Source organism: Mercenaria mercenaria, chromosome 19 (genome assembly GCF_021730395.1).
Source record: "Mercenaria mercenaria strain notata chromosome 19, MADL_Memer_1, whole genome shotgun sequence".
NCBI lineage: Eukaryota > Metazoa > Mollusca > Bivalvia > Venerida > Veneridae > Mercenaria > Mercenaria mercenaria.
In genome coordinates this window covers 13,505,413-13,526,305 of record NC_069379.1, presented here as the reverse complement: position 1 = coordinate 13,526,305, position 20,893 = coordinate 13,505,413, and the positions used below count along the sequence as shown (strand labels likewise).

The following is a 20,893-nucleotide window of genomic DNA, read 5'->3' as shown; positions in this document are numbered from 1 at the left end:
CCTTGAAATCCGGCCAGGAACTTCAGATGAACACTTGTTTACCATCACCATGTCCAGTTGTAGGCAGGAGTACATAACTCTATCAAGCATTTTGGTTGAATTATGGTCCCTTTTTGACTTAGAAATGTTGGCTAAGTTTTTCGTACCAGTCTACATTTTGACAATGTCTTTTCGTGCAATAAACTAGTGTAATAAAGCTTTGACGTTGACGTCGTTTATTTATAGGAGACGTTGGTCAATTAACTTGGTCTATAATAGGTAAGAAAGAAAAAGTGATGCTTCAACAGGCAAGACTTAAATGTGATAAAAATAATATTACATTAGTGTCTTTCCTCATTGAAATTATTTAACCCGTTTGATAAAATTGATTTTGTCATTTTATTGAACTCGTTCAATAAATTCAATATGAAAAGACACTCATGCAATATCCTCGCAATTATGTTTAGTTAAAGACTGACTCAAAGTTTAGTTACGTTATGGATGTTTTCGAGACTTTAACATCATTCAAACTTACAAATGTTTACTGACTGTTTTATATATTAGTTTATTTATATGTTAGATTTTTAAGTGTTTTGTTTCAAATTTGATTTGCCTATCTTAGCTGTGACCAGTTTTGATAAGCACCCCTTTCAATAATTAATGGTACTGTCCAAATTAAAAGATGGACAAGAGATGGACAAATTCATTATCATGGTAATTAAGCACAAGTAAGAAAGCTATTAACAAGTTTTCTATGATCAACGAAATAAATATGAGAACTATTGTGTGATATTTATCAAAGATTTGCACTAACAATAATACATTTAGACCCAAACTATTAGATAAACAAGTCAATAAAATAATTTCTACCTCCCCTTTTTCTTTCTTAATTGCGTTTGCAATAATGTATTCTACAAAAGAATCAAAGTCATAGTTTCGCTATTTCGTTCCAAGGTAAATTCCTCGGCATGTATCTTTCATATTTTTTGTGCATTAACATACCGCAAATCTAAATTATTCAGACCCACTCGTCTTCCGAAAGAATAAACTTTTAATACGTATCTTATATGTTTCTCTTTGTGGTTAGAAGAAACTATCTGTCGAAATATTTCAGTAAGGAGCAAAGGATCCAAACGCACCGTTTTTCGGACCACAATACCGAACATGGATTGGATACTTGTGATTATTTTCATATCGGGCAGTTTGCCATCTGCAGTAGGTATGTCTGGCTGCGATATAACAATTGGGAATATTCAAATGTTGCACGAACACCCGAAATTAAGGAAGTGCGCAGAAACTATTCTGCAAAAGGTAAAATATTTAAAAATATATGCTGTCAGTCATTTGTTTATTTTTCTACAATATCATATCCAAATAGCCCAAGTAAAATTGTTCTCTTGTTAGTAAATCAAATTTTCATTTAGAACAAAATTTTGTTAAAGAAAGCAATTTTGTTGTCTACGAGTATGCAGTGCAACCTCTGTAGAGCAACACCCTTTTGGGAGATACAAATATTGACTGTTATGTAGAGATCGTTGTTCCTGAGAGGTAAATTCGATTATAGTATATTTTAGTTTAAGGAAATTTTAATGATATTGTTATACAAAGGTTTTTACCTAAGAGAGGGCCGCTCTTGAGAGGTTGTACTGTAATAGCATAGAGACAATGTTTGAAGAATTTTTGTGAGACAAGTAACTTACTCGTATTTGACAGCGCGTGTAAGTCGGATTAATTAGGTATCTAAGAACTACCAAGAACTAAACAATTTATAATAATTGTACTATGTCAAAGAGTCTTGTATACTGGTTTAAATTAATCAAATCCATTGTAATGCATTTATGCTATTATTTTTGACCAACTTTGATTGATACTCTACATGTCTGCGATCTTTTAACATTTCTGAGCACGTGTTCTTATTTCTTACAGCACGAGTATATTGGTTGTCGTGTATCAGTGCAGACGGGCGAATGCGAAGGACTAAACCACGACTGGGGATTGAATCAAACATTAGAACAAGGATATGCGTATGCAAAGAAGCTGTATGTTGAACATACCCTGCAGCCACCGGTACACTTTCTTACCAGCATTTTTCTTTAGCATATAATTAAGGGGACGCATATTGCTACATTCACAGTTCATACAGAAATGCAGAAGGGGTGCATATTCAAGAAATCGATGGTGGGAAAATAAAAAACATATTCCTAAACTGATATAATACTGATGGACACCTGTAATATTCAGTATTTTGTGGATAAGGATGTGGTACTATGAATGTAATAGGAAAACAGAGGTCTTTGTGAAAGTACATTCAACACAAAATATTAAGCTTTTGTATAAGGAAAAAACAGGTTTTTACAATAACAGTGTTCCAAATAATGTTGAAGGGATGAGATTTTCTTTCTAACACACCAGGTTTGCTTAAACATGTAAAAATTTAACGCCACGTCATTTCAGCTCGGGATGGACGCCATATTTCTCATTGATAAAAATGTAAACAAAAAAAAAATCAGAGTGGGATTAGCATTGCAAGGGCATAACATGACATTCTACACAATGAATACCTTAGAACAGATATCTAAGATGCTACACAGGTCAGGCGGGTTAAATGCATAATGGCGATCACTTGAAATTCATCTTGAAAAGGTGGTTAATTTTAGTTTATTTACATGGTTTTTAATTTTCCCACGACTTCTCGGCGATTCACTGCAAATGTATTACTGCGCCTGACGAAAGGTAACTCTAATAAACAACGGGAGACAACTTAGGTGTCAGCACGTGTACGAGTTTTTAAAAAAACATGTCGATGATTATAATTTCTTATCAAATAATGAATCCTATTCAGATATTCGTCTTTAATATTAGAAAATTATTAATTTCTGCGGACATCTGTCAAAAAATATTACTTACATTGGACTACTTTGCGCATCAAACTGGTTTCCGCTTCAGTTGTGAGGCACTTCCGTTATACTTTTTGACAACAATAACAAAACACAAAATGAATCAATAAAGTCACTTATAAACCGACTGCTACTTAAATCAGTGTAAGTAAAGTTGTTGTTACAACATTATACATGTTCGTTACGTTATGAGATAAAGTTTATCTTGAACTGCATAATCCATTAATTACGTTTAGATGATATTGCATTTACAACTTATTTGACCCCATTTTTTTACGTGAATGACAGCATTCTCGTGCAACTCGTGCAAACAGAGTTATGAAAAGTATGGTGGCGAATTCAAGGACAAGTTATAAATGCCATTAAAGTGAGGATAACTGTATATTCGTCCAGTTTTGATCATTGACATGCCTGCTGTGTATTAGTAACTTTTGTGAACAAGATTAGAATGTTACTTTTGCACATATACACATTGATTGGACCTCTCAACCAAATTTCATACCTTATTTGAGGGAATTTTAAGACAATATACATTTTCAAAAGTTTGTTGAATGTGTTTTGACATTTAAGTGCATTGTAGTTCATGAATACCAAGTTAAAAATTAATAATGTCAACATTTCTAGGCCCTTATTGTAAGCCACTAAACTTCTGTAACGATAAATGTTTAATGACTCTTTTAGTTTTGGAATGTGGCATTCCTTGACCACCGTATCTTTTCTTATGCACTACTTTGTAAACAAACTAAATAATGTGTTTTAGCTTACATATGCGAAATGAAAAGCAAGACAGTGACCATATTTCACATTCTTTCTTTAAATTAGAATCTGTAGGACATTGATAAATGTTTGGACAAGGTGAAGCACTATTATTTTCGCACCAAAAAGTCCTAATTGTTGACTTTGAATGTACACAATAAGTCTTATGTATTTCAACAATAACTTTCTTGTTTCAGTTTTCTCATTTTTATTTTAGTGAGCAATCCTCTGTGTACTTATAACAGTTGAAACAGTATCCATTTCATGTACCAAAACCTTGTACTTTTTTGCAGGTAAATTTTATCATACCCCACCCACTTTTTTCTAATTTCAAAGTATGCGTCCCCTTAATTACGATATTGTTTGTAGAACTTTCTAGTCAAGGGCCCCTAAAAAGAAAATGAAATATATAAAAACAATGTCCGTGAGTTTATTTATAAATACAACTTTTATCATTGAAGGCATTGGTGCGATAGACACAAAGAAAATAGAGGGTGAGCATATTCTGGTTAATGCATACTAAAGCGTTTCGTGATTTGACATATTTCAATTATATGATCAGCCAGCCAGAAACTGAACGACGCTGCACTTGTTTTTTTATGATATTTGTTTTTAATGAAACGACCACGTGTTACATATAAGAATGTGTTACAAATAGCCGATGACCTTATGGAAATGTTATCTGTGGTATTTATCGTCCGTTGAGCGCAAGGAGGGGCTATCAACATATGTACAAAAATGCTTATATGGGCGATATATGTACTGTCATCCCGTAGTTTCCCAATTGCATCTTCTATTACCATAAAACCTATTTTAACTTCGTTAAAGTATTCTTGATAACATTGCGGTGTACTGCATGGTATGGGCCCATCTTCAAGTTCAACACAAATAGAAGATGATTCGCAACCAGTTTTCCCTGTTTTGATTTAAGAAGACCTCATTATACCGTATATTTTCGCTTATAAGATGCACACGCTTATAAGACGACTGGCATTCAGTCTGGGCTTTTTGTTTCTTTTTTTTTTTCCTTGTAGTAAACGCTTACAAGATGCTCTCCACTTTCTGAACTGAAAATATGACTCCTAATAATGCGTCTTATAAGCGAAAATATACGGTATGCTTAGTTTGCTGCTTTGAGGCGGATCACTCCTTGGACTGATGGTCATAATATAACTGAGCCACTTTTCCTGAGCATACAAGATTCCGTCGTTGGTTGTAGAGGCTCCAATGAAGTTGTCTCGGCTGTATCGAGCATTTGCAAAGCATATTCCATAAACAATAGTTAGTTTCTTCTTTCAGTAGCATATTTTTAAAAAGAAAGCTATGATCGCAAACAGAAAGGACTCGATAACATTGCAAAGACAAACAACGTCGTAGGAGTTCCGGCTTTTATTAATTATGAATTACCTATCATAACACTTTTTAAATGTGCAAAGATTTATAATTGTAATATGTATTTCTATTGCTTTTCATGCCCGCGAAGGTTGGCAAATTAAAAGCGCACTGTCCGTCTGTCCGTCCATGCGTGCATCAGTGCACCATTTATCAGGGGATTTGAAAATAATTTTAAACAAATGTTAACCGTATTAAGAATGTATGTCACCCTTATGACCCGGGTCTCTTAGGTCAATGTCAAGGTCAAGGTCACGAAATAATGTGTGATTTTTTTACGCATACAGCTATATCATTCTTGGGCATGCTTGCTTCGGGGGCATTTGTCATAAATATTGACATCTCTTGTTATCAATATTTTTACTTATTATACAATAACCACACTATATACCCGGATAATCCTAACTCTGTTCAGCGACCCTAACTCAGTGCCAACATGGCTGACAGAAAGACGATGTATGTAGTTAATTTCCTTGGTTTTTTCATGTTTTTAAGTTAGTATGCAATGTTAGCGTAAAACTTTTGATAGCCATAATACCCTGTATTGAAAACATGTTTTATGTACTAAATATTTCAATCGGAAAGGCACATTATGTGGCTGGAATTCAATAAAATGTACTCAAAGAAGTCTTCAAAATGAACATGTTTTATGTTTCTAACTGTTTTAAAGTACCAGAAATTGCAATAAGACCTTACTTATCAACTGTATTAGTTCAATAAACATCTCTTTGACAATGTTTAACAGTTTCAAAGTTTGAAATTCATTTTTATAGCTTAAAAACTGGATTGATTATGAGGTGGGTTTTAATTTGCGGATAATTCCTAACTGGTATAGAAAACAGTGCTGGATAAATACGAACTTAGAATGAATAAACACCTAACCAAACGAAAACATAGCTGTTCGTCTGTGCTTTGTGTATGGACTATAGATGCTCGCTGTTCTTTGACCCACCCACCCCTGCAGGGATATAGGATTCCAATGTCAAACTTGTCCAACTCGTGATATTGTGTCCGCTGACAAGCAGACTTTTTCAAGTATAAAATGAGAAAACAAAAAAAATATCATTTAGATTGTGTGTTGCTTCAAGTGTATGGAGGTGATAAAGATCATTTAATGTATGAAATCCGTGTTGTACTTGCTGAAAGCCTGTCGATTGCTGCAGTTTTAGAAAAAAAATTCATCTGCGTCTTTAAGCATCACTTTCCATTATCTGATTGGTTTGTTGGCTAATTCTCACGCAAACTGTAACTCGGTGACTATGATTATTTATTAGAAACGTAAACAACTTAAAAAGTATTATGACAAGTTTGTAAGTAGAATTTCAACTGCTGAGACAATAAGTCACTGTCAAAGGAAATATGAGAGCCAGTTGCCAGCGAAATGAAAATCAAAAGCACACAGAGATCGCAAGTATGACTAAAAACAAGTCGGAACGTTTTAAGAGTCTTTCTCTGAGTTCATCTGGCTTTGCACCATTGCGTTGGCAGTGTTGCGGGCATGACATCAAAAGATACCGAACCCTGCTTACGCGATTTCAGACTTTTATAAACGTTAAAAGGTAAATATTGTAACAGCTTATTTTTTACCAGAGTTACTGTGATATGCTTTTCTTTTCATTGTCCTAAATAAAGAATTGTCCAGTCTATTTGCAGTTTCAAGAAGGTTTAATATTACAAATCAGAGCAAGTGAACTTTGACTATGAACAAGTGGATTTTAAGTGTCCTTGGACAAGTGAAAATGTAAGGATATCCACACCCCTGCCCTGTCAGTCCATGCATCTTTCCCCCCCCCCCACACCCCACACATACTTTTCTTCCCTACTTACCATCTGAAAAATGTCGTACCGGTATTTAATAATTAATCATAAATCTAATCCCATTTAAACAATATCAAAAATATTCCATTAGCGCCTCTATAATATCTCTTACACTATACGATATATAAACAAACACAATTCTTTTGAAACAGTGTGTGCGTGTGCGTGTGTGTGTGTGTGTGTGTGTGTGTGTGTGTGTGTGTGTGAGAGAGAGAGAGAGAGAGGTGGTTACAGAACTTTGAACATCGGTGGTATTAAATAATTATGTAATAATTTTGACTTTCATACTGAATTATTTTCGAGGGTTTATCCAGATTTTTGCAAACATTGCTATTTGCATAATATTAAAATTATGAAAAAATAATTGACTGTAGTGGGCATACATATAATATCTTGTAAAATTAATGACAAAGTTTGAAGACAATACCGCTTATAAAGTAATGTTTACAATAATCAGACCATGTACATGTCAACTCATTCATTTCTATAGAATACTAGTAAGAATGGTGTTCATCCTTCCCGCAATTTCGTGTAAGTTAGGCTTTTATCCATTCCTCATGTAAACTGAGTTCGGTTTTTATCAACACGAAGTTAGGTTTTGATCCCTTTTCTCGTTGTCAGTACATTTGAATATCTATTGAGTCAATATGTAGTGGGTTAACAACATAGTGTAAACGTGCCTATAAAGCAGTATATTTTTGCTTTCAAACAACAAAATAGTCGAGGCATCAAAAGCATACAAGTATTTTTAAAGATTCTTTGTAAAAAAATATTATTGAAAAATTTGCCTTGTTCGTCGGTATTCCACCTGAAAACACAAGGGTTGATATATTTAACATGATACATTTTGAAAAAATATACACTTGATCAATGGAAACAGATACAACAACCGAAACATTCCTTTATACATCGTAATTACACAGAAAACAAAGTTCTATCGGCTTTACATCCGCCATGTTGGCACTGAGTTAGGGTCGCTGAACAGAGTTAAGATTATCCGGGTACATAGTGTGATAACATGTTATTCAATCATTTCAGTATAAGCTCGTCTTAGATGGTTTTGAATCGTGGGATATACCTGTTGTGCTTGAAACTGGAGGACGAATTGATATTTCTTTCTCACTTGAATCGCTGTAAGTAAAAGCAAAACGTTATCATACAATGTCTCAATGGATGCTCGGTACTGTAAAAACACATATTTTCGCTTGTCAAAATTTTGGGAATTTAAAATTTTGTGTATGCCCGCGAGGCTTAATATTCGCGAAATTGTAAAAATGCTATCCATCTGGAATTTGAATTATAATTATATAAAAAATAAACCCTCGCGAAAATGTCTGCTTTTACAGTATTAAAAAGTCTAAGATTTTTGCAATTTTTGTTGACTACGCTGTAAAGATAGCGAACCATTTGGACCGATATATTTTGGAATGTTACATTAGGTATCCGGCAGTTAGGAAGTATCTAGGCATTTTTTTCTAAAGAATAAATTGATTAGATATTATAAAAGAATTTCTTTAAATCATAATACAAAGGGAACAGACATGTTCATAATGAGCATTTCGTGCTCAGATGAGCTAAAAATCTGGCAATCTAATGCGCATGAACTCAGGGCCTTTGCGTAAAGCAGCGCAGCAACAGAAACACTTTTAAATGACCCACGTACGAAACAGGCAGGAAAACAAGTATCAAAGCGGCTCGGACCCATTTGGTTTTAACAACTGCCTTTCATGGAGTATTCCACCTGTCCTTTCAGACAATCAAAGAGAAAGGCACAATGCCCAACTGCAAAACGGCAGTAGTAGCCGATAACGGTTATCAAAGGTGGTTCCGTCCTAAATCTGGGTCACATGAAACGTCATTCCCTTAGGACATGCTATGAAGGTCAATATGTTTCCCACAGTTTTGTAAGTAAATAAGTCATAGTCCGCGCGCTTTTTTTGTGGCGCCAAACGTCATATACCTAGTTTGAGTAGGCGCGCTCAACTCTTTCCATGCGGTTCGACTTCTAAAGTAGGTCATGGATGGCGCGCTTACCCGAAGATCAAATTATGTCATGTTAGCGCGCATCTAAAGACTAAATAATTTCATAACCCTTAAGTTGTGAGTTTCAACCATTATATAAACCCTCACATTAGAGTACGGAAAATACCTCTTAATGAAAAATATATAACAACGCTTTCTTCCGATAAAAATTAATTCTAAGTTCAGAGTTTCAACATAGGATGTTTCGAGACAATTATGAATTCCTTCATGAATGAAATGAAGGAAATAATTGGAGCACACCACAAAGTATTTATTAGTGAGGCTTATTATAGTAAGTGCATCCAGGGTTTTCAGCAGAAACTTGGATAGAAATATTTACGACTTATATAAAGAACAGGACGTATATCAGCGTAGTGTATAAAGTGTGCTTTATGCGACATTCTGGAAGCGAAGGGGTGTCTCTATGTTAAGTACAAGGACATAGGAAAAACGAGAATACAGTTTGATATGGAGAACTCTATATGGCTCTATATGCTCCGAACGTATGTTTAACTTAGTAAATACCATCAAGAAATATAACTTAAGTGGTGTGAGAACATAGGTTGCAACCAAATTCCTATTTCACGTGTAACATCATTACGGAAACTGAAGGACCCGAAAATATTTATGTAGCTGTACTAGCTATGATGTGTAATCACCATACCGATAGAAACTGGTAGACAATAATAAATATAATCTGTAGATATCGATGATGCAGTTATTCATTAGAACTGTGAGAGACACTTATTTAGAAGCACCCCACAATGTTAATAAAATAAAATATTTTAAACGAATATGTTGAACGTACACTGTTAAACCCTAACATTTAAAATGTGAAAACGAACAGTATTTGTTCTGTCATTGAAAGTGCAATGTGTTTTAAAGTGTGACTTTTGTAACAACAATATTATTTTGGAATACTTTAAAGTTTTGTACATCACTTTTCGTTTTTTTTTTTTTTTTTTGCTTTATGTTTAACTGTTTACTTCTGAAGTGTATTAACTTCATTTAACTCTTCTCTGATTATTGAATACACATGGTCAAAAGGAAACCGTTGGGATGCATGTTTTGATACACCGATATACATCTGAGTTTAGTTTAGTTTAGCTTATACTAATTTGTTTTAGCTCGATTGTGATGAAAGCTTCAAGCTTATTGGAACCACTCTCAATTCCGCTTCCTGGAAAAACCAGGTGTCATATGAGAAGGCATGTCGTGACAACAGTGGGGCTCGAACCCACGACCCCTGGATTGAGCGGCCGAGACACCTTATCCACTAGACCACCGCTCCCCTTGTATGAGTTTAGTTTGATGTCTATATAAATAATTTGAAAGGAGACGACGCATCATTCTTACAAGATCCCGTGTTGCTGACACTACATTTTGTAAGGGAATCATGAATTCCAAATCCAAATTATACATCCCAAATCCTTAACAGTGAAAGAATTATTTTAATCCAAAACACTGGGATGGTTTCGAACTGGAAGAAACAAATATCAAGCTCGTATCGCCAATTCAAGCTGTGGTGGAGAGAGCAATGTCGGAGTTAGAACGTACATGTATAAATGAGCAGGACCCTTCAAAACCAGTCATAACCACAGGGGACACTCAAGAGGAAAAGGTTAAACGTCTTGCCAGGAAAAAGATTCATAGAAGAATGAAGAAAACACACACCAGTACAGAGCATTTATAAAAAGAAGGAAACTAAACAAGAACAAAAAATACCGAGAAACTCAATAGAATTTGACGACATATTTGGATGAAATTTCGCTTAAATATTTGTAAAACTGCAGATAAAAATGTTCTCCCTTGACATGTGTGATAAAACGTTCGATAGAAAGTATAATATGATGAGAAATAAACAGGCTAAACATCATCAAGAGAACTTTGATTCTGAAAATATGGATGAAAATAGCAATATTTCAGAGACATCGGAAAGCGATAATCCTATGGATCGACTTGTGTATGAAGTGTTCGAACAGTACCAACCTAAATATGAAGAAGAAGTTCTGGTTTTAATTAATCGAGAACACATTTCAGATGAAGAAGCTCGAGACAGGATGTACAAATCAATGAAAAGCGTTTATCGAAAATCGCTCACTGAGGTCTTTAGAGAAAATATCCTATGGTTTAGTTCACTCGAAGGCAGTCCCCTGTTCCAGGCGGTCAAGATAATTGTAGATCGCGTTACGCAATCGGAGGATTTTGACAGAGAAGAAGCGTGGAAATATGCCATAAACAAAAGAAAATTCCTCTTTGAAGCACTTCTGGATGGTTATAACCCGCCAGAGATTTCAAAAAAGTAACAATTTTACAAATATAAATGCATACGTGAGTACATTACTGACACTTTAATTAAATCGTGACAATTTATGCGTTTTACTAGTATTTAGAACGTGAAAAACAAATGTTTATTATAGTATTATTATAATACTCTGAATAAATAAAATAGGAAAACGAACGTGTTATTTGTATTTCATTGATATTTATATTTTCGTTTTTCTTGGGGATTGAAATGTATGGATTTAATAGTTTCAGGGTAGCATTATAGTAGATCTAGTTGCTCTCTTTTTTGAGTTACACTAGAGAAATTACTCTTTTCACTGAGTAACACTAAAGTAATTACTCTTTTCACCGAGTAACACTCGAGATATTACTCTTTTCACTGAGCAACACTAAAGTAATTACTCTTTTCACTGAGTAACACTGGAGTTATTACTCTTTTCACTGATTACACTAAAGAAATTACTCTTTTCACTAAGTAACACTAAAGTAATTACTCTTTTCACTGAGTAACACTGGAGTTATTACTCTTTTCACTGAGTAACACTGGAGTTATTACTCTTTTCACTGAGTAACACTAAAGTAATTACTCTTTTCACTGAGTAACACTAAAGTAATTACTCTTTTCACTAAGTAACACTGGAGTTATTACTCTTTTCACTGAGCAACACTGGGGTAATACTTTAAGCGATACAACTTTATAGTTTGTTCCATAGGAAATAAGAAACATGATTTGGTATGGTTGTTTTGGGGTTTTTGTCGCTTTCAAAAATATTTCAGTGATATCTCCACGGTTATTAATGCAGAAGTACGCTTTTTGCTATTCTCATATGCATGGAGTCAAATAAACCGAACGACTTGATTGGATCGATCGTATTTCATCTTTACACGGCTAAAGTTATCAGCTTTAGACTTTTGTTTGCTAAAAGGCTTATACTCATGAAGTGGGTAAAAGTCTCTGCTGTCATTGCCCTCCCGGGGTGAAATATTTTTTTACTTTTGAAGAAAACTGACAAACTGCTTTTTCATAGTAACATTGTTTTATTAAACTTAAAACTTAACAAACCAGAAATCACAGAATTTACATGATGAGGCACATAAAAGTATGTAAGTTTTAAATTATCTCTTCCTGTTGATGATCTATAATTTCACTAAACTTTGAAAACATTTGTTGCACACTTTATAGTATTTCAGGTGCATGTATCAAAGCATTAAAATTATATTTGTAAACAAAACGTTTGATTATAGTTTAAGACCACCAAAGGTGTCATTTCATTAGGTTGTTTAAGGTAGCCGGTAATGATCCAATGACAATATCATAGTTTAAGATCACCAAAAGTGTCATTTCATTAGGTTGTTTAAGGTAGCCGGTAATGATCCAATGACAATATCATAGTTTAAGACCACCAAAAGTGTCATTTCATTAGGTTGTTTAAGGTAGCCGGTAATGATCCAATGGCAGTATCATAGTTTAAGACCACTAAACGTGTCATTTCATTAGGTTGTTTAAGGTAGCCGGTAATGATCCAATGGCAATATCATGTTTAAAGCGGGAGACAGTGTTGGTCAGCAATAGAAACGGTAAATAAACATCTTGTTAAAATACAATAGGCATCTTTGATCATTTTTGCTAAAGGTCAGTAACCTATCATAATCTATTAGTACAATTTAGTAAATTTCGTTCAAGCAGGTAAACTTGTTTAAACACCTAAAAACGGTATAATTTAAATCACAGGGTCAATACAATTTGTCAAAACAGTTTGACCTTGTGTATTCAACAATCAGAGCAGAGGTAAACGAAGCTAATACACTTCAGTGTTTTTTTTATTTTTGTGTGTGTGTGTGTGGTTTTTTTTTTGGGGGGGGGGGGGGGGGGGCGGGTTAACGCCGTTTTTCAACAGTATTTCAGTCATGTAACGGCGGGCAGTTAACCTAACCAGTGTTCCTGGATTCTGTGCCAGTACAAACCTTTTCTCCGCAAGTAACTGCCAACTTCCCCCATGAATCAGAGGTGGAGGACTAATGATTTCAGACACAATGTCGTTTATCAAATAGTCACGGAGAACATACGCCCTGCCCGAGGATCGAACTCACGACCCTGCGATCCGTAGACCAACGCTCTTACCTACTGAGCTAAGCGGGCGGGCTCACTTCAGTAGTAAACAGTTAAACATAAAGGAAGAAACAAGTGAACAGTTAAACATAAAGGAAGAAACAAAACGTGATGTACAAAACTTTATTTACAGTATATCAAAATAATATTGTTGTCACAAAAGTCACACTTTAAAACACATTCGATTTTCAATGACAGAACAAATACATGTACTGTTCATTTTCACATTTTAAATGTTCGGGTTTAACAGTCTACGTTCAATCTGTGGAATAAACAGAGCACCAAAAGTTAAATAAAAATATTAACTGAAGGTGGTGGCGTACAAAAATTAAAACAACATAATCGTTCATAATATTTTATTATATTAACATTGTGGGGTGCTTCTAAATAAGTGTCTCTCGCAGTTCTAAATGAATAATTGCATCATCGATATCTACAGATTATGTTTATTATTGTCTACCAGTTTCTATCGGTATGGTGATTACACATCATAGCTAGTACAGCTACATAAATATTTTCGGGTCCTTCAGGTTCCATGATGATGTTACATATGAAATAGGAATTTGTTTGCAGCCTATGTTCACACCACTTAATTTCTATTTCTGGATGGTATTTACTAAGATACTTTCGGAGCATATAGATCAAAATAGAGTACTCCATATCAAACTGTATTCTCGTTTTTCCTATGTCTTTGTACTGAACATAGATACACCACTTCGCTTCCAGAATGTCGCGTAAAGCACACTTTATATCTACTAAGTAATTATTGTTTCTCAAATTCAAATACATGTCCATATATAGATCGCCAGTGTGAAATCAATGCTGATATACGTCCTGTTCTTTATATAAGTCGTAAATATTTCCATCCAAGTTTCTGCCGAAAACCCGAGATGCACTTTACTGTAATGGGCCTCACTAATAAATACTTTGTGGTGTACTCCACTGATTTCCTTCATTTCATTCAAGGAATTCACCATTGTCTAGAAACATTCCATGTTGAAATTTTGAACATAGCATTAATTTTTATCAGATGAAAGCGTTGTTATATACTTTTCATTAGATTTTTTTCAGTACTCTAATGTGAGGGTTTATATAATGGTTGAAACTCACAACACAAGGGTTATGAAATTATTTAGTCTTTAAATGCGCGCTAACATGACATAATTTGATTTTCGGGTAAGCACGCTATCCATGACCTACTTTAGAAATCGAACCGCGGGGAAAAAGTTGAGAGCGCCTACTCAAACTATAGGTATATGACGTTTGGCGACACAAATAAGCGTGCGGACTATGACTTATTTACATACAAAACTGTGGGAATCATATTGGCCTTCATAGAATGTCCTAAGGGAATGACCTTTCATGTGACCCAGATTTAGGACGGAACCACCTTTGATAACCGTCATCGGCTACTACTAACGGCTAAACATCTAATTTGCAGTTTGTCTAAAAGGTTGCTTGTTACAGCTTTGGATAAAATTTTAAATAATATTACCTAAGCAGATGCAACATTTCCATGACCCAGAATAAAACTTTAAATGTTCGAAAATTCCTTAAGATTTTAATTTATTTAACTTTTCAAAAAATTGATATTTTCCTCATGGATGAAAAAAAAATAACAAACTTTTATAATTCTGTGCCTGACTGAAAAGTAGGAATTAGTATCAAACAAGTTATCAAATGTTTCTTGGTCTTACAGCTAGGGTCGACCTTTAAATACAACGTTTTGTTGTAATGTATTATGTATTTTCTGCTTCGGGGAACGGTGTCACAAAATTGTGATGTATGTATTGAAATCATGGTGTTATACGTATGTATGAAATAAAAAAGGGTTGTTAAAATATGTTTAGATTGTTACGTTTGTGTACTTTATAAGTATATCTTAAAAAGTGAAAGTTTATTGTTTAACGTGGGTAGTCGACGGAAGTCCCCACCTGGAATGGATGGAACAACTTATTTCCAGCCGAGCCCTCGGCAGGTGTCATATTTACCTCCCCAGCATCCAATCTAGGCCGATACTGCTAGAAACGGTACCAATTTAAGTAAATCACCAAGCACTGAATACTAGTCAGGACATCAGCCGCCACCGGGAATTGAACCCGGACCGCTGGCGTATTGCAACCTGCTAATCACTGCGCCACTGACTCTTAAATGATACAAATCATTAAAGATTTTAACTGATATTTTGTTACGTGTAAATATATACTTAACGGACGATCAAAATACCTGTTGACATTTGATCGAATATATCTTGTTCTTTCTTTTTATTGTCTGACTTTAAGACGCACTCATTTGTTTTAGATCATATAGTGACTTTTTGGTTTAAGTGGTAAAGGGAGATCACTGTGCATATCTAGACATCTTTCTTGCACAGGAGGGTACATGTCAGGTCAATGGTGTTTAATTCGAAGTTAATGAGCTTGGCTGCTGAAGCTTTTTTAGTTTGTTTAGATTTCATTCTAAAAGCACGCCGAGGCTTTAAACTTTTAGATCTATGTCTTTTACTTGATAAAATGGCAGTATAAACGTGTCACATTAAGAGAAAAATGTATGGAATGATTTAAATCATCATAGACAATATAAACAAGCAAACATGTATATGCTACAACAACATTTTCTATTCGTTATTGTCTATACTCCTTAGAAAACAAATCGTGTCACTGCGCATGCGTATACTGTTTTATATCTTGTTTCAGAGATCAGACGAGATTTTCTCTGTACTTGGCTGAAGGTGCAGGATCAGGAAAAAGACAGCTTCAGTTGAGGTAGTTTTTTCATCTTGTTTTTTCATAAACCCCATTCAATGACAGTACACATGGTGCTGGTAATTGTCACACTTAAAGTGGGTCGGTGGTCTAGTGGTAACACGCTGGGCTGTCAATCCAGAGGTCCAGGGTTCGAATCCCGGTCCAGGCACCGGAAATTTCTGAGATGCTCTTGAGTGTCTCCCACCTAACTAGAGGCCTGTACTGGTTCTTCACAGGAAAGACGACTTCGTGTGTAACGGTGCTATACACTGGGCACGTTAAAGAACCAGACAGTCTATTCGCAAAGAGCTAGGCTAAGTTAGCCGAACACGTCTGTTTCTAAAACGTTTTATCTGTCTGTTCTGGGGGCATTATCTCACTATGTCATTCTGGTCAGATCACTGTATGTCTGTACTGGCAGAGGATGAATTTCGCCACCTGTGTGGCCGCGTTTATTATATGTAATTTTAAAAGCGACTTTGAACGTGTTTTTATAATGAAAAGGGCGCTATATAAATCTGGTATTATAATAATAATAATAAATGTTTTGATGTATCTCAAAAAGCAAGTCCATGCACCAAATGTCTTCCAATATTGACCAACTAGGGTTAGGAATAAGAATTCTACATTTAGATTACATGTTAATGGTGGGTAAAATACAAGGCATATGTGTCTTTTCATAATAATTATGTTGAGTTTTACTATTACGTTATCAATATTGTTTTCAATATAAAAAGCCTTATCTATACGTTCTACGTTATCAGCCCATTGTTTTCAATATCTAAGTATATTTTTTAAAGATATTATCGTAGAATAACTGTCAAATATATACAGTAACCGTTGTAATACAACTTTTCAGTCTTTAGAACACAGATATGAGCCGCACCATGAGAAAATCAATATAGTTCGTTCGCGACCATCTTGGATCCGGACTAGCTTGCGCATCCGCGCAGTCTGGTCAGGATCCATGCTGTTCGCTTTCAAAGCCTATTGCAATTAGAGAAACCGTTAGCGAACAGCATGGGTCCTGACCAGACTGCGCGGATGCGCAGGCTGGTCTGGATCCATGCTGGTCGCAAATTCACTATGTTGGACTCCACGGCGTGGCTCATATTAGCTATTTTTAAAAGACAATAGGGACATTATCAAGTATTTACCTGTATCTTCCGTATGTAATGTTGGCATTCATCGATCATAACTGTTACAGTAAATTACTACCGATGATAACCGAAGGATGCCAAAGTCGCATACGGGTGATACGTAAAGGAAAGGAAATTGCCATATTTCGCCAAAACGTAATTTATATTACTTTGCAAATGAGCAAAACCAAAAGTAAATTGCAACATATCTATTCTGAGCCATAAATTTCTACAAGAAATTGGCATTACAAATTCACGTTTTATGTTAATTATGGACTTAAACTAATGGCCGCCAATTTTAATTTGCCACGGACAATAATTGGCAAAAACGTCAAGTACTTCTACAAAAGCTTTGAACTTTTAAATGGTACTGAATGATAGCCCATATCTACCATATAGCAGCCAACAACTTTCATCATTCTAGTCTTATTATTTTAATAAATATTGCTATTATAATATTCTGTTTCCCATGGGAAATGGCTGATTTCCTATAGGAAACGGTCATTTCCAATGGGAAAATGGCTTTCCCATGGGACGGTGTTTTCCCATGGGAAACATTTGGGAAATCTTTCCCATCGGAATTTCCCATGGGAAAACCTTATTTTTTTATTTTCATATAAACTATTAGAAAAACATCATAGCTGTTTTATAACAATACTTTTATAGCACTGGCTAGTTTATTTATTTGAAAAAAAAGATAATTTAGTTTTCCCATGGGAAAGAATTCTTTTGGGAATCCCATAGGAAATTGTTCCCTTGGGAAAAGTTTCCCATGGGAATGCTTTCTTGTAGGAAACTGTTCCCAAGGGAAGCGTTTCCCATGGGAATGCGTTCCAATAGGAAATATTTTCTGTATGAATTTTTCCCTAGTGAAGAGTTATACAAAAAAATGTAGCCAGCCTGCTTAGTTCAAAAGTGACGGCGCAAATCAGCCAGTCATGGGAGTGAAACAATTCAGCTTTTCAGTGAACATCCCTTTGAATAATATATAGTACTGACCAAATTGAATGATACACCAGTCCATTTTAGAAATATAGCAGGGTTAAGGTTTATTAGGTGTCCGCGTAACACATGTAGAAATAAAACACAAAATGTAATTTCCGGGAGGAAGCTGTCTAGCTGCTGATCAGTACAGGTAGCCACTAAAAGCAAATCTCATTTACACTTTTTGTAAAGTTCTAACTTTGTCCAGACAATTTTTGTAAAAAACCCTTTTGTTTCCCTCTAGTTTTGTTGATACAACGTTAGAGCTCGTGGAATATGTCGATGGAATTATGCAAATGGAAACTACCTTGACCAGTGGAATATTCGTGCCCATGGGAATCTTTAAGATTTCCCTTTTGGCCCAGGCTAACTCTGTTGCAGTAAGTTTAGAATGAAAATAACTCCTTTGTATTCTAACGTTTGTGCAAATACTAACAAATAAAAGAATATATATATTCTGGTTTCAGGTCGACAATTGTGTTTATATTTTAACATCAATAATTGCTTTAAATATATATACAGGGTTAATATTGTCTATGTGTCAATCTGACTAGAGCACTTGATCTTCTAAAAGAAGATCTGAGAATGACCCATCCTCATTCGTCTTCTGTATATTTTGGATTTCCAATATTGCTATTTTTATTTTCGCAAATCTATTTTTATTTGAACCAATCAGACGACTTGTTCGAATCTCAAAGCGTACTGAGAAAAATTTGCGGTCAGTCAAGGGCTCGAACCCGGGACCCCTCGCTTACAGAGCGAATGCCCTACCGACTGACCTTATAGGCTGTCTGACATATTACGACATAAGGATTGTAGATATCTAAAACCAAGGCTTTTTTGAGCTTGCAGAATGTTATAAGTTAGCTTTTGATTGGCTAGCGAAAGGGTCGTCAGAACGAGGCTATCAATAGCTGTTTTCAGATCCTAAGCGTAGCGTAATAGGAAATGTAATTTAGTCAGATTGATCTATGTGTGTAAGTGGTGTGTGAATTTCAGGTACGCGTTAAAGACGTAGCAGTTGGAACGATGAAACTAGGTCTTGCAAATCACCTACGTGTTATGAGAAGGGTGCGTTTTGTCCTGCAATCCAAACCCAACATGGCTCCGAAAGATGTGTTTATTCGCAAGTTCGAGTTCACTGGAAAATAGTGTTGCTACATAACGAAACACCACCTTTTGTCCACACTGTACTAAATGCCTATAATACTAGTTTTGTTTTTGTGTTAAAATTTCGATTTTTAGCCTGTATTTAGAAATCCACTCTTGAAGGTCATATAAATCTTTTATTTCCGGTGTTCAAGGAGACAAATTTACCAATTTAAATATTACTAAATGTGTGTTGCGTAGATAATTCTGAGTAAAACCCTGTTACTTTTGTAACAATTATTTCATTTAAAGTTGTGTCCATTCTTACTTTTCCTCCTTTTAACGTTTAATTGCATTTTCTACTCGTTTTTATGATAGTATACAGTATGTATTTATGGTTATACTACACGAACAATCATAATGCTAATGTAGATATAATCTATGACAACGTATTAAGTAATCATACAAAAATAAAAGGGCTGGGTTTTTTTGGTGGTTGGGGGGGGGGGGGGGGAGGGGGGGTGTAGGCAGATATAGTTCGCGTTTGAAAAAAAAATGAAGAAAATAAAGAATTGACTAGTGAGTAAATGTGCAACGACACTCTTTGGCATTTTATTACATATATTAGCATTTTATCTGTTTTTACTCCTAAAATCATCGACTTAAAATAACCGTCCACGACAAAATCATACAAGCACATGTATAGCATAGCACTTACGCTTTTTACCTGTTATTATCTACGGTGTTCCGTTTAGACAATCGTGACTATTTATTTAAAACTAAACCGCTATGCACGATGATACGATGACGAAAACGCGATGGCGCGATGGCACGATGATGAAACAACGAACAATGAAACCATCGTACCATCGGGTTTTCACCATCGTGCCATCGCGTTATCACCATCGTACCATCGCGTTTTCACCATCGTGACATCGTGTTATCACCATCGTACCATCGCGGTTTCACCATCGTACCATCGCACTTTCACCATCGTACCATCGCCGGTTAGAAAGGCGTAGTTCCGTGTACTTGAATTTTTGTAAACAATAGATGAATGTATCTCAATGTATTTTGTGAGAAGAAATTTACCATTTAGATTCTGCTGTTTTGCAAAATGTTTTTTCAAAATGTTCAGTGCTCAACTCATTAAAACTGTGTAAAATCTTCAAGGCCACGTCCTTTGTATTTATGTATGCATGAAGGTAAATAAAAAGCTGGATGTAATAGTTATTCTTGTTAGGATGAAGAAGGTACTTAGTGCAATTTGAAAATGAGATTTATCACTGACACATATACTGTACCACTGCGCATGACCACCGGAAGGCGATGATACGATGGTGATAATGCGATGGTACGATTGTGATAACGCGATGGTACGATGGTGAAAACGCGATGGTACGATGGTGATAACGCGATGGCACGATGGTGAAAACGCGATGGTACGATGGTGATAATGCGATGGTACGATGGTGAAAACGCGTTGGTACGATGATGAAAACGCGATATTACATCGACATTTCACCATCGTACCATCGCGATTTCATCATCGTGCCATCGCGTTTTCACCATTGTACCATCGTTGTTTCATCATCGTGCCATCGCATTATCGTCATCGTACCATCGTACATCGCGGTTTAGGATTCAATAAAAAGTCACGATTGTCCAAAAGGA

General features: G+C 35.3%; 1 protein-coding gene across 1 annotated transcript; it reads left to right on the top strand.

Annotated features, from left to right (window-relative positions):
* Window positions 1-695: 695 nt before the first annotated feature.
* Window positions 696-19,689, top strand: LOC123542909 (uncharacterized). The gene is made up of 6 exons (XM_045328957.2): window positions 696-1,290; window positions 1,906-2,046; window positions 7,881-7,975; window positions 15,957-16,025; window positions 18,375-18,510; window positions 19,130-19,689. The coding sequence occupies exons 1-6, from the start codon at window positions 1,144-1,146 to the stop codon at window positions 19,280-19,282; spliced, it is 741 nt and encodes a 246-aa protein (XP_045184892.2). The 5' UTR covers window positions 696-1,143; the 3' UTR covers window positions 19,283-19,689.
* The last annotated feature ends 1,204 nt before the right edge of the window (window positions 19,690-20,893 follow it).